The sequence below is a fragment of the Lepus europaeus genome, chromosome 2 (genome assembly GCF_033115175.1).
Source record: "Lepus europaeus isolate LE1 chromosome 2, mLepTim1.pri, whole genome shotgun sequence".
Lineage (NCBI taxonomy): Eukaryota > Metazoa > Chordata > Mammalia > Lagomorpha > Leporidae > Lepus > Lepus europaeus.
The window spans coordinates 93,032,137-93,046,198 of record NC_084828.1 but is presented as its reverse complement, the minus strand read 5'-3'; the positions used below and the strand labels follow the sequence as shown (position 1 = coordinate 93,046,198).

The window sequence follows — 14,062 nt, the reverse complement described above, 5'->3', positions numbered from 1 at the left end:
ATGCATTTTGCCATCTATCACCCTCATCAGACACCAGACCACTGGGCCCACTCAATCTTGGATTGTGAACATCTAAAACTGTAAGATGAAATAAAGTTTCTTGCTTCCTAAGTAGGTCTCTTCAGGTATTTTAGTTAAAGTAATGAGAAGCTGGAATATGTTTGATTAAGTACCCAGGTGCTTTGTGGTACTTTGTAGCCCAGTTAGGTTGACACACAGAGTTAACTATGATGAATCTACCCATTGTCAACTTGGCATCCATACACATCTCTCTAAACCATCATCTCTAAGTAAAGACAATGTCATATGACAGTAACAATGGCATGGGCTGTCCAACATGATACAATTATCCTATGTATAACTGAAAACACAGTAACCCCTTCTGCAGAAGAGGTACAGTCTCTGGATGATGTTTACTTTTCTCCTCAATAACCTAAGGTTTAAATAGTATCTTTCAAAGTCAATACATCTTATGTTACATGTTAAGGGAATAAGATAAGAAAGAAAACAAACATATTTGATACAGACATTCATAACAAAATAAGGAGGAAATATGCTTGACAGTTCCCATTTTTGTGATTGGCCACATGGTCATAGTTGGTATTTCCAACTACCTCCTTCCATCACTCATTCCTTTTTACTTCGGCAAGCACCTCATCTGGTCATGAGTTTTTACCTGGTGAGATGACCCAACCCTTCATTCCTGAAGGGTCTAGGACATTTGTAGTCCTGCCTGTATTAGATTGTTATAGTTTTCCACTGAAGTTAATCATAGGACATGTTAGTACTAAGAGGTGCCCTGAGAAATCACCTGTTTTTAAGCCACATCTTGTTTTTCTCCATTTTGGAGTAGTGTAGTATTCTGATGTCCCTCTTAGTAGTCAGGGTCAACCATGCCAGCACTTCTTTTACTTTCCTGATGATTCAGAGATGCAAGGAATCCAAAAGGACCAGGTGCCAGTCATGCCTCCCAGTGGGAACATGACTGCTTTTGGAATTAAGACCTCTAGGCCAACATAGTGGAAAATCACAGGGACAGGAAACAAATTTTCCTAGTAGGTCATGAGGAATAATAGTGAGTGGTGGTACTTACATTTCTTCTCCTTGATTCCTAGACCCATAAATCTTGGCTATACGAGAAACTACCATATGCTGGATGTTGATTCAGAGCATATATATATAGTGTCCTAGAGAATTTTGTCCCAACCTTACAAGGTCTTGCCACTTACCTGGTACTATAACTGAGTCTTCAAAAGCCATCACACCATTCTATCAAGTCAGCTGTTTAAGGGTGGTAGGGGGAATATGGTAAGACCAGTGGATTCTATGATCATGGGCCAATGCTGCATTTTTTTTTTTACTGTTATGTGAGTTCCTTGATCAGAAGTAATGCTGTGTTCAATACCACAACAGTTGATAAGTCATTCTTATGTCTGTGGATAGTTTTGGCAGAAGCTTTGTGTGCAGAGAAGGTGGTGAATCCATACTGAGAGTGTTTATTTCAGTAATAAGAAATGCTGCCCCTTCCATGGTAGAAGCAGTCCAATGTATCCAACCTGACTGATCACCTTGAGGAATGGTGCCATATTGGTGCTGATCTCTGCTGCTGGAAGATTGGAAACTCTGCCAATTGCAGATTTGGTGAGTAGAATTCCATATTTCTTAGGCTGTATGATCTCCATCCTTCCAATCATGGCCGCTTTGTTCATGAGCCCATTGGGCAATGACGAGGTGGCCAAGGAAAGAAGATGACTGATATCCACAGAATGAGTCACCATATCCACTTGATAATTAAAATCCTCCTCTGCTGAGATAATATTTTTGGCAGCAGCTCACGAGGGACACAAATAGCTTCACATTTTGTGCCCATTCATAGATGTTTAACCACACATCGCTTCCTCAGATTTCCTTGTCACCAGTTTTTTAATCATATTCCTTCAAAGTCCCTGGTTATTCAGCCAAAGCATTGAACAAAGCTCATGAGTTGGTATATATCCACATGTCTGGCCATTCTCTTTCCAAGGAAAGAGAATAATTACGGGTACTTCTTGAACTTCAGTCCACTGGGAGTATTTCACTTCACCCTCCTTCAAGGATGTCACAGAAAGGGACTGTGGGGTTGCACCTGTTTACTGTTGTTGGTGCCTGCATACTAAGCCTTCAAAGTGCTTCATTTGAGGTCTGAGTCTTCTCTTCTTGTCAACTAATAGTAGGGAACGCCCCATGAGACCAAAGATTGAGGATGGGAGAGAGAAGGGAGGGTAACAGGAATAGGTGCCATGGGAATTTGGATCATGTAACCAACTCATGCTTTCAGAGCTGAGGCTTGATCGTGTTTCTATCCCTTCCACTTGATGATGGGGAGCCATTGTACCCATCTGACTTTGTGGCTTGATTGCTGTCTTACTGTTTTTAGTTGCTATAACCAAATCCCAGAGGCTGGGTAATGTTGGAGGCTGGGCGGTCCATGGTCAAGAGGCTGCATCTGGTGAGGGCTTTCTTGTTGGTGAAGACTCCCTGAAGAGTTCTGAGTCAGTGCAGGCCATTGCATGGCAAGAGAGTTGTATCCAAGGGACAGAGACAAAGTGCTTTCAATAACAGACCCACTCCTAAAATAACTCATTATTCTGTGACAGAATCAGTCCGTTCATGATGGCAGAGCCCTCATGACCTAAATCACCTCTTAAAGACCCCACATGGTCCCATCTTTTATTGTCTCACATAGAAACTAAATTTCACATGAGTTTTTAAAAACTTTTTATTTCAGAATAAAACAAAACAAAAATTGTGGAGTAGTACAGAAAGTTCCCTTACATCCCACACCTAGCTTCCCCTATTGTCAACATCTTATATTTTTGGCACAGTCTATAAACCACACCACCTCCCCCTATCATTAACATCTTATATTAGTATAATATATTTGTCACAACTAGTGAACCATACCCAGCGTCCTCTAGTTTTGTTAAATCCAAGCTCCCTCCTACCTCTTCCAGTTTCTTATAATCGCCATCTGTGAGAGCACGCGGTATTTGCCTTTCTGTATGTAACTAATTTCACTTAACATGATGGCCTTTAGTTTCATCAATTTTGGAGCAAATGACAGAGTTTCATTCTTTTTTTTATGGCTTAATCATATTCCATTGTGTACATATATGACATTCTTTTTATCCATTCATCTGATGATGGATATCTTGGTTAATTCCATATCTATTATGAACAGTACTGCAGTAAGCATAATGAGCAGGTATCTCCTTTGATAACAATAATTTGATGTCTTTTGTATATATACCCAGTAGTGGATTGCTAGATAACATGATGTTTCTGCTTCTATTTTTTAAAGAAATTTCCATACTGTTTTTTCATAGTGACTGTACTAATTTACATTCCCACCAACTGTGTAGGTTCTCCCTTCTCCAAATCCTTGCCAGAAATTGTTACTTTCTTTTTGATAATAACCATTCTAACAGGGATATCTTATTGTGGTTTTGACTTTAATTTCCCTGATAGCTAGTAATATTGAGCATTTTTTCAGATATTTGTTGGCCATTTGTATTTTTCCTTCTGAGAACTGTCTATTTGGGTCCTTTGCCCATTTCTTAATTTAATTTATTGATTCTTTTGTCATTTTTGAGTTGTTCCTGATACATTCTGGATAGTAATACTTGCTGGATAAGTGTTTTCTGTTGTTCTGTCAGATGTTCGTTCCTTCACTATTTGTTTTCTTTTGTGTGCAGAAGATTCTGAGTTTAGTATAATACCATTTGAATAGTTTTGCTTTTGTTGGCTACACTTTTGTTGTCTTATCCAGAAAGTCATTTCCTACATCAGTGTCTTAAAGTATTTCCTCTAAGGCTTCTTCTAGAAATTTCATAGTTTCAAGTCTTAAATTTAGGTCTTTGGTCCACCTTGAGTTGACTTTTGTATATGGTGAGAAGTAGGGCTTTAATTTCATTCTTCTACATATATATTCCAGTTTTGCCAGCACAATTTATTGAAAAAACTATTCTTTCTCCAGTATATGTTCTTGGCACCTTTGTCAAAAATCAGTTGGCCGTATCTATGTGGATTAATTTCTGGGCTCTCTCTTCTGTTCCATTGATCTATGTATTAGAGCAGGTACTTGTTATATGGTGGTGATGGTTGCTGTGCCTGCCACAAGTATAATTGATGTTTAATAGAGGTGACTGTTAATTGATTCACTGGAGAGGGAGGCAGGATGTTTCTCTGATTTCGCTAGTAAAGGAGAAAGGGAAAACAAACATAATTAGGAAGGTGAAAAGGAGGCAGAGAAGGAGGCATGGGGAGCTGGGAGAGAAGGCAGGAATGATGTCAATATTCACAAAAACAATGGAAACAATGACCATTTTCTTGGAAGGACAAGGAAGTATGGGCCATTGAACACCATGCAGTCCTTTCTTCCTAGCCACAGTTACAGGGTTTCACAGCTGGAAAGGGGAACGTGGAGATTACAGACCCACCTCCTCACCATCCCACTGAAGAAAGTGCTAGAGATGGGGGCAGAATTATTTTCTGGGGATAGACATTGCCTGCTACATTTTACCATGAATTGAGCCAATTTATCTCCATGGAAACCTTTGAAGATTGTGAAAGTACAGATGTGGGAAGGAAAGCAACACTCTGACTGTGATGTATTTTCTCTCTGCTTCTTATTCCGATCCATCAGCTTCTCCTCTCTTGGATTTCCTCTCCTCCATTCCTTCTTCTCCTTCTTTTCATGATTTTCATGCCTAACGACCTGTCTTAATCGAGGAAACTGAGGTCACTAGATCTTCAAAGTGGATCTAGACCTCCACAGTTCAGCATGCCCCCCCAGTCACTATCTCCTTAGCAATTTGCAGGTTTCTGGTGACTAACGCTTAGAACTGGCTCTGACTGGGCACCAGGGTTCCCACTTTCATCAACAGGAAATACTTCCTTTACTTCCTAGAAAATATTTGTGATCTTTGACTAGCCAGAAACCACTATGAAAACACAATCTCAAACTGCCACCACGTTTTCTGGGGGTCTTTAACTCTTTTCTGAATTTCTTTGTAAGAGGTTTCTCTTTCTTTTCTTTCAGATTTGTTTATTAATTGAAAGGCAGAGTAACAGGGAGAGGGAAAGGGAGATTCTTCCATACACTGCTTCACTCCCCAAATGGCCACGAGGGTCAGGAGCCTGTAATTTTATCTGGTCTCCTACATTGGGTAGCAGGGGCCCAAGCATTCAGGTCATCTGCTGCTGCTTTCCCAGACACATTCCCAAGGAGCTGGACCAGAAACACAGCAGCCAGGACTCCAACCTGAGCTCATATAGGATGCCAGCCTCCCAGGCAGCAGCTTAACCCCAGCCTTGTAAAAGGTTTCTATGAAAATGGATGCTCTACTTAACACCTGCAAATCTGTTGCAGGTGGATTAACTTCATCTCTTAGTGACTCCCCACAACTGTTTTTACAGAAAACATTCGTAAATGTCCCATCTCCCCTGGGTGGAGTGGCACCTCCTAGAAATTGGAAGCGAGGCTGTTTACATATGGAAGAGGAAAGAGCTGGGTGGGAATCCTGGCTTTGGCTCAGAACGTGTGGGTGGTCCTATCACTGTCGCCGATATCCAGAGTCCTCCTGTTGTAGAATGGACTGCATGACAGCATGACCCGATCGGCGTTTGCCCGGTGTTTGCCCGATGAGATTAGTCTAGCGCTGCCTGCCAGGTGTCTGGGTCTACAAAAGAAGCCACCGGATAGTGCCTCCGCCAGACAGGCCTTCGGAGAAGCTGTTCCCGGAGCTGCCAGGGAAGAGGGCGGGCCGGGAGGCTGCGCCTGAACCTTTCCAGAAGGAAGCACTGGCGTTCCAGAGAGGCGACAGACGGGGCGGGGGTGCACGGCAGCCGCCTCACAAAGGGAAAATCGCACACGGCGCAGACCTGAGGGCGCACAGGCTTGCCCTGGCTCCCGGCGCCTGGGTGCCGGCTGGAGGCTGACAGCTGCGGGCGACCCCCTTCTCGGGAAAACACCCTGCGGGGCCTCACACAGCCTTCTCCGGGACTTTGCGGGAAGGCTGTGTCTGTCCAGAAAGGCCCCTCGCGCCTAGGCTACTCTTCAGACCCAGGGCGGGGAAGGAGGAGGGGCCGAGGCCGGAAAGCCAGCGGCTGGGATTCCAACCCCAGTGCTAAAGGGAGCGCCCGCGTCGGGTCTTCTCTTCCCCATTCCGGGGCAGGAGTGCGGGCTCCCAGCAGAGGACCCGGTGCGGCGTGCGGGTCCCGGAACCCGGCGGTGCTCAGGCGCGCACGCGCGCTTCACCTGGCGCCCTGGGCGCCGCAGGCACGCGCGCGGGGAGCGGTGGGCGCCGAGGCGGGCGTGTGGTGGGCGGTGCGGAAGAGCCGGGGCCGGGCGCACGCAGACTCCGCGCCTTCCCTGCGCGCCGGCGGAGCATCCTTCCTCCTGACCATCCCTGGAGGCGGCGCCCGAGACCCGGCAGCCCGGGACCGCACGTCCAGAATCCCCGGTGCGCCCCTTGCGTTCCTCACGGAACCGCCGCCGCCCTCTCTAAATGCCGGCCGTGGCCTTTGGGAAGCCGCCGCGCCCAGTGCTCACGGTCAGCGCCTGCCGGGCGTGGCCGCGAGCTCGGGCCGGCCCCAGGTCCGCTGGCCTCGGCTGCGAGTGACCCTTGCGCCTGACGACCGCGAGGACCAGTGCGAGGGTAGAGCATCCTCGGTTGGAGATGCCGAGACAGAATAATCCACAGCCGCGGTGGAAACAGGGTCTTTTGGCTTTGTTTTGGTAACAAGGAGTGTTTTCTCGGTGAAATGCTGTATTCGTTAAAAGAAGAAATGGCCCCCCAGGAGCTCACCCGGCGACTGGCCACCGTGATCACTCATGTCGGTAAATGAAGCTCTCCTCCCCCTTGTGTTTTATGAATGGAGGGTGGGGGCGTAGTCTCTGGGTTCCTCTGGCCCCTGCCCTCACCGGCAGCTCAGGGGCGGCGCCCTCCCTGGGAAGGCCGCGTTGTCTCTTGTCCTGCGTGGGGCGCCGGTAGCAGGACCTGCGTGCGAGGCAGGTGGTTGTCAAGTTTGATGAGCCCCACGCCGAGGGCTGCTGGGGAGCGGGGATCAGTTACCCCCTTCCAGCGGCGGGGGTGTAGTTTATTAGGTAATGAAATAGAAGGCGCCCAAGAGTTAACAAACGCCAGTGCTTTCCAGCAGAAACACTGCCAGAGCCCTGAAGGCTGTGACTCGGGGGGCAGGGAGATGCTGGTTACATAGCAGGGTTGTGTGGTCAGCCCCCCCCCCCCCCCGGACTGTTACTGTGCGCCTGGAGGGGCCCCCCAAGCGCTGGTGTCCCCGCAGACCCGAGGAGACTGGGCCATTTGAGTTCTCAGCCGTGTGCAAAAAGGGGAAGCAAAACACACACCTGAAGTCAAGGTTGCGATGGGAAGGATGGGCCCTATGTCCTAAAGGAAAGAGGACATCCAAACAGCCACCAGTTAATTCTTTCTAAGCATTTTCTTCCCCTGGGTCTCGCCCATTTATAAAGACTCAAAATGATGTCCAGAACCTTTGGATGTGGCGACTGGAAGTATCTGGATGATTTTCTCAGTTGCTGACTCCGCCTGAGGCCCTTCCATGAATGCATGGCAGTGTTTCCTGATAAAAGCCAGGAGGAAGCATTTGCCTAGGTTTTCTATACATTTGTTTAAACCGCCTGATTGGTAATTATGTGTTAAGTGTTTATTCAAGGAGTGAGCCACTGTTGCTCTTTGCCTGCCTTAGTCCCGTGTGTTTGCTGCAATCGCAAAGCACATCTCAGATACACTTGTGGAGATGCACTTTGTAAGATGATTTAGCTGGGGGGACCCAGTTTTGAGAATTCAGTTTAAAAAACTCTTTCTGGTGCCAGATGTGGCCACTGAACTTTTAAGACAAAAGGTCAGGAGAATTGCGATCAGGGAAGGATGAATATGAAATACTGCTGGAGGCAGATATAATAAGAAAAAGGACTGCTGATTGCTCAGAACTTGGAACTTGCAATCTATGGACTGCTGCCATGCAAAGTCACGTGTCACTTAGTGACTAGAATAGAAATGCATCCCTAGGTGAGTTTGTTGTGCCAACGTTGCAGAGTTTACTTTTACAAACTAAGATGGCCACGGTATCACTAGATGATATAATCTTATGAGACCATCCTTGGGCATGCAGTCTGCTGTTGACTGAAACGTTGTTATGTGGTACATGACTTTGTTAGCCGGTGCTGGAAATTGTGGTATGGGGAAATAGCAGTAGATTGGGTATATAACTATCTGGATTTGAATCCGTTCCTGGAGAAGTCATACAACCTCAGGTTGAAAAACAGGAATTGTAGTACCTCCCCACCCAGCTCAAATGATTCTTATGAAGAAGTCAATTAAAAAAAAAAAAAAAAAAAGACCATCTAGACTGTGACTGCACAGATCTTCCAGTTGTTCAGATCCCTGCTCCCTCTGCCTCTCTCAGGGTGAACCTGCCATCTGTTAAATTAGGAAGGTTAATTTGGGTGATTGTGATGGTCTTTCCTATTTCCCTTTCCCTGGATGCAGGATATTCTCTCTGTGTGTGTGTGTGTGTGTATACGTATGTGTCTGTGGGAGACAGAAAGAAAGAGAGAGCGAGAAAGAGAAAGAGAAAGAAAAAGCTCTCATATACTGGTTCAGGTTCCAAATACCTTCAATGGCCAGGGTTGGGCTGGGGCTGGAGCCAGGAGCCAGGAACTCTATCCAGGTTTCCCATGTGGATGGTAGGGACCCAATTACTTGGGCCATCACTGCTGCCTCCTATGGTCTGCATTTGCAGGAAACTGGAGTCAGGGGCCAGAGCCAGAAATCAAACCCAGACACTTAGATATAGGACATGGACATGTTAAGTGCTAGGCTAAAAACTTTTGGGGATCTGGCATGTAGCATTCCTTAGTTTATACCAGGCTGCCTGTGGGGCCCAGGCTATGATATTTTCTTGCTCAATTTATTCTTCCCTCCTTCCAAAGACTGCTCCATGCAGTATACATATATGAATTTGCTAGTTTCTTGTCTCAAAGAACTTCTGACTACTGCCATTTCTGTGTTTGAAACATTCTCATAAGCCTATAAAATCAGTAGAATATACACTATTATCCACATCTTGAGACTCAGAGAGTATTATGTTTGAATGTGTTCCCCTAATTAGGCATTGAAAAGTTAACCCCCAATGCAACCGTGTTGGAACGTGGGGCCCAATGGGAGATGCTTATGTCATGAGGGCTTCACCCTGATCAGTGGCTTAATGCTGGTTAGAAAAGGGTTTAGGACTTGGGCTGTGAGTTCTATCTCTTGCTCTCTCTCTCATCATCTCTTTGCCCTTCTGCTGTGGGGTGGTGAAGCTAGATGGCCATCACTAGATGAGCCTCCAGTGGCTGGACTGGTGAATTCTACCAAACATTTAAAGAAGAATTAATACCAATTCTTCACAAACTCTTCAAGAAAATAGAAGCGGAACACTTACCAGTTCATTTTGTGAGATCAATGTTACCTTAATCCCTATGCCAGACCAAGATACACAAGAAAAGGATAGTTCAATATCTTACAATTATAGACATAAAAAGCCTCAACAAGATTCTAGCACCAAATCCAGAAACATATAAAAAGGATTATACACCATGATCAAGTGGGATTTAATTCAGGAATGAAAGGTTAATAGCCAAAACTCAGTTGATGTATATACCATATCAATAGAATAAAGACTAAAGATCATGGCCGGCACCGTGGCTCAACAGGCTAATCCTCCGCCTTGCGGCGCCGGCACACTGGGTTCTAGTCCCGGTTGGGGCACCGATCCTGTCCCGGTTGCCCCTCTTCCAGGCCAGCTCTCTGCTGTGGCTAGGGAGTGCAGTGGAGGATGGCCCAAGTGCTTGGGTCCTGCACCCCATGGGAGACCAGGAGAAGCACCTGGCTCCTGCCATCGGAACAGCGCGGTGTGCCGGCCACAGCGCGCTACCGCGGCGGCCATTGGAGGGTGAACCAACGGCAAAAGGAAGACCTTTCTCTCTGTCTCTCTCTCTCTCTCTCTCACTGTCCACTCTGCCTGTCAAAAAAAAAAAAAAAGACTAAAGATCACATAGTCATCTCAGTAGAGCCAGTAAAAGCATTTGACAAAATTCGACACCTTTTTATGATAAAAAAAAGAACCTACTAGAAATTGTGGGCATTTCTCCAACTTGATAAAGAGTATTTATGAAAAACCTACAGCTAACATAATAATGTTGAACGACTGGACACTTACCTCTTGAGATCAGGAACAAGACTAAGATGTCTGCTCTCACAACTTCTAATCAATATTGCACTGTTTGAGGAAGATGAAATAAAAGACATCCACGTTGGAAAGGAAGAAGTAAAACCTTTGCATTTTCAGGTGAAATTATCTTGTATATAGACAATCCTGAGTCATCCCCTAAAAAAAACTATTAGAACCAATAATGAATTCATCAGGTTTGCTGGTATAAGATCAGTATACAAAAATAAACTCTTTCTAAGCACAAACAGTGAACAATCAGAAAACTAAATTAAGAAAACAATTCAATTTACAATAGCATAAACATGAATAAAATACTCAAGAATGAATTTAATAAAATAAGTGCAAATGTATAGAAATCATTGTGTTTTTTTGAAATCATTGTTTAAAGAAATTAAACCAGGCCTAAATAAATGGAATGATATCCCTTGTTCCTGGACGACTTAAGATAGCAATACTTCATAAGTTGTTTGACAGTGGCTCCAGACTGAGGCACATATACTGATTTCTTAAGTGAAAATTACTTTTCCTTGGGCAGGTCTATTTAAATTGGGTTTATTCTGTGATTCAATGTGCATAATAGGCTGTGTGCTTTTTGTTATTGTTGGATAGTGATTCAATGATCTATTGTTGGGTAGTAAAGTCCCCCAAAACTTAGTGGATTAAAACAGCAGTCGTTTAATTTTATCTAGTGATTCCCTCAAGTGATTGTAGTCAGGTTGCTGCTGGGACTGGAGCTGGGTCTGTGTGGCCGGCACCAGGTGCTCCTCCATGTGGTCTCTGTGGGGTGTCGCCTCATCTTCCAGGGCCTCTGCAGGATGGCGAGGACCTTCCTGTAGCAGAGTCGTCTGCACTTCTTACCTGGAAGTCCAGGTTTCTGAGAGGGAGTAAGCAAAGGCTGTCAGGATGTCCTGATGCTTCGGCTCAAAGTCCCATTAAGTCAGTGCTCCAAAGTTCTGTTGGCCCAGCCATGACTCCAGGGGAGGTGACATAAACCCCAACTCAATGGGAGGAACAGCGTGCACACCAGGGGAGGGGATGGGTGGTCTTGTTGGTTGCTGTGTTCATTTCCTGTTGCTGCTGTAACAAATCACCACTAACATCCTGGCTTAAAACAACACAGATTTGCTTTGTTCCCACACATCAGACATAGATCTCGTGGCCAAAATGAAGGTGTCAGCAGAGCTGCATTCTCTGGAGGTTTCATGGGAGAATGCAGCAGCTGGAAGTACCCAGCATTCCTTGGCTGTGCCCCCTTCTTCATCTTCAAAGCCAGCAACATCAGGCTAGTCTTTCTTGTGTTGCCATGGCTGTCATTTTCTCATTTCTGCCTTCTATTTTTTTGAAAGAATTTTTTTTTAAAATTTATTTGAAATGTAAAGAGGGGAAGAGAGAGAGGAAGAAAAAGAGCGAGTGAGCGAGAGAGAAATATTTCCCATCCCTTGGTTTACTCCCCAAATGCCCGTAACAGCCAGGGCTGGGTCACGCCAAAGCTAGGAGTCTGACATTCAGTCTGGGTCTCCCATGTGGGTGGCAGTCACCCACTTGGGCCATCACTTGCTGCCTCCTAGGGTGCACGTTGGCAGAAAGCTGAAATTGGGAAGAGAGCCAGGACTCAGACCCAGGCACTGGGATACAGGATGTGGGCGTTGCAAACGGTGTCACTTGCTGCACCAAATGCAAGCCCCCATCCTCTTCTGCTTTTAAGGATTCTTGTCATTATGTTGAGCCCTCTGAGATTGTAATCTAGGATAATCTCCTTATTTTCAGGTCAACTAATTAGCAACCTTAATTCTGTCTGCAGCCTTACTTTCCTTCTGCCGTGTAATCTAATTTACTGCAGTTTTCAGGGATTACGTAGATATCTTGGGGGTGGAGGAAGATGTTCTGCCTACCACAGTTGCTACTTTAGAGACTAGTTGTCTCAGGAATTGTGTTCGTTGCTCAGACTGCTGATGTATAGCTTTGTCTTGTGTTCTGAGATGTCCGTGTGTGGTGCAGGAGGCAGATGTAGTCCAAGCTGCTGTTACCCAGAGTCAGGCCTTGGAGGATGTGGTGCTCCGAAGACAGAGGATGGCAAGTCTCACTGTGTTTGCGATGTGATACACAAGCTTTTGGCAGAGGGTATCCAGGAGATATGAGTATTAGCCAAATGTCGTGATGATAGGAACTATACGTGTTACCAAGAACGTTCATTTAAATCAGCTTTCCTTGGCATCAGTGTCCGAATGGTATTGATTCTGGAGGTGATCATTTTCTCGGCTGTGGAGAATATCTACCGTTCCTGCCTTTCCAGGTGTGAAGTAAGGCTTCCTATGTAAAATATGAATTTGTGAATGAGCCCGTTAGCCCCCGACACCTGATTGCTTTCAACTAATGCATTACTAGAGCTTTAGCCCTCTAGGTTCTGGTATTGGCCTCTAAACCAGGATTCTACATTATCTGCCCTTGAGAAAACCTGTAGGGTTAACAACAGCCTAAGGGTATTGGTTCCAAGCAAGAAGCTGAAGGTCAAAGCTGAAGCTTAAATGTTCAAGCCTAACCATTTAAAAATACCACTGGAGAGAGGATCTCAGGTCTCCTTTGGCTCTGGAGTGGGTCTTTTCTGGGATGACAGTCACGAGGAGGAACTGCTACACTGGCAAGTGCTTAGAAGTAAAGTAAAATTAGCCATCAGCCTGGGGATAGGAAGAGGAAGGTGAGGGGAAGGTGCAGTAAGCATCTCTAATCTGTTTCGGTTTTCTGTTGAAAGCTTTTGGGGGAGATGGAAATCCATTTAAAAGAATTTATTGAGTGCCAGGCCACATGAGCCTTTTTGTCTTTACCACTTGGGAAAGTAGATATCATTACGCCCATTTTTTGATAGATGACAAAACTAAAAATAGATAAACCAAGTGAAGCAACTTGCTTCAAGCCACAGTGCTTTTCAGAGGTGGGTCAGGATTTGAACTGGGGTTTGATTTCAAAGCTGATGGTCTCTGTTGTATCAAAGCAGGCAATTTTACTACCACTTGTAAATAGTTAATTTTTTTACTGGATATTTATCGTGATTTGGCACCATGAAAATATTTCTGCCTTCTGACACCACTCTGTGTCCCTTGAGGGTAAGGACACTGATTGATCTTTATATCCCTGAGTCTATCTCAGTGCCTGGCGCTATTCATAAAAGAGCATCTTTCTCTTGCTTCTTTTGTGAGGGTGGGTTAGGTAGACCCTGGTCTGAGCGCAGTCTCTTAGCCATCTGGGTCTCAGTTTCTTCTGCCAGTCCCATTCGTGGTTCCTTCCCCCAGCATACTCTGCCTGCCTGTCCGAACCCTCCATGGTTTATCTCAAGCCTTCCCTTTCCCAGGAGCCCTTAGTAGAATGGCCCCTCACCAGGCCAGGCCCAGTCTCCCTTCCCTTTCTGAGCACGTGTAGTAGTTGGTATCTGTGTTATATGAGGACACTTCAGAAAGTATGGAAAAATAGAATTAAAAGATAAGTTTATGGTGCCAGTGTTTTGGCACAGCGGGTTAACCCACTGCCTGCAATGATGACATCCTATATGAGTGTCGGTTCATGTCCCAGTTGCTCCACTTTTTTTTCTTTTTTTATTTGACAGAGTCAGACAGTGAGAGAGAGAGACAGAGAGAAAGGTCTTCCTTCCGTTGGTTCACCCCCCAAATGGTTGCTATGGCCAGCGCGCTGCACTGATCCAAAGCCAGGAGCCAGGTGCTTCTCCTGGTCTCCCATGCGGGTGTGGGGCCCAAGCACTTGGGCCATCCTCCAC

General features: G+C 45.5%; 1 protein-coding gene across 1 annotated transcript in view; it reads left to right on the top strand.

The window, feature by feature from the left end:
* The first annotated feature begins 6,629 nt into the window (after window positions 1–6,629).
* MCF2L2 (MCF.2 cell line derived transforming sequence-like 2) overlaps window positions 6,630–14,062 on the top strand; it is a 256,883-nt gene continuing 249,450 nt past the window's right edge. The window contains exon 1 of the mRNA XM_062210313.1: window positions 6,630–6,880. Within this exon, the coding sequence (XP_062066297.1) occupies window positions 6,805–6,880 (76 nt within the window). The 5' untranslated portion in view covers window positions 6,630–6,804. The remainder of the gene's footprint in view (window positions 6,881–14,062) is intronic.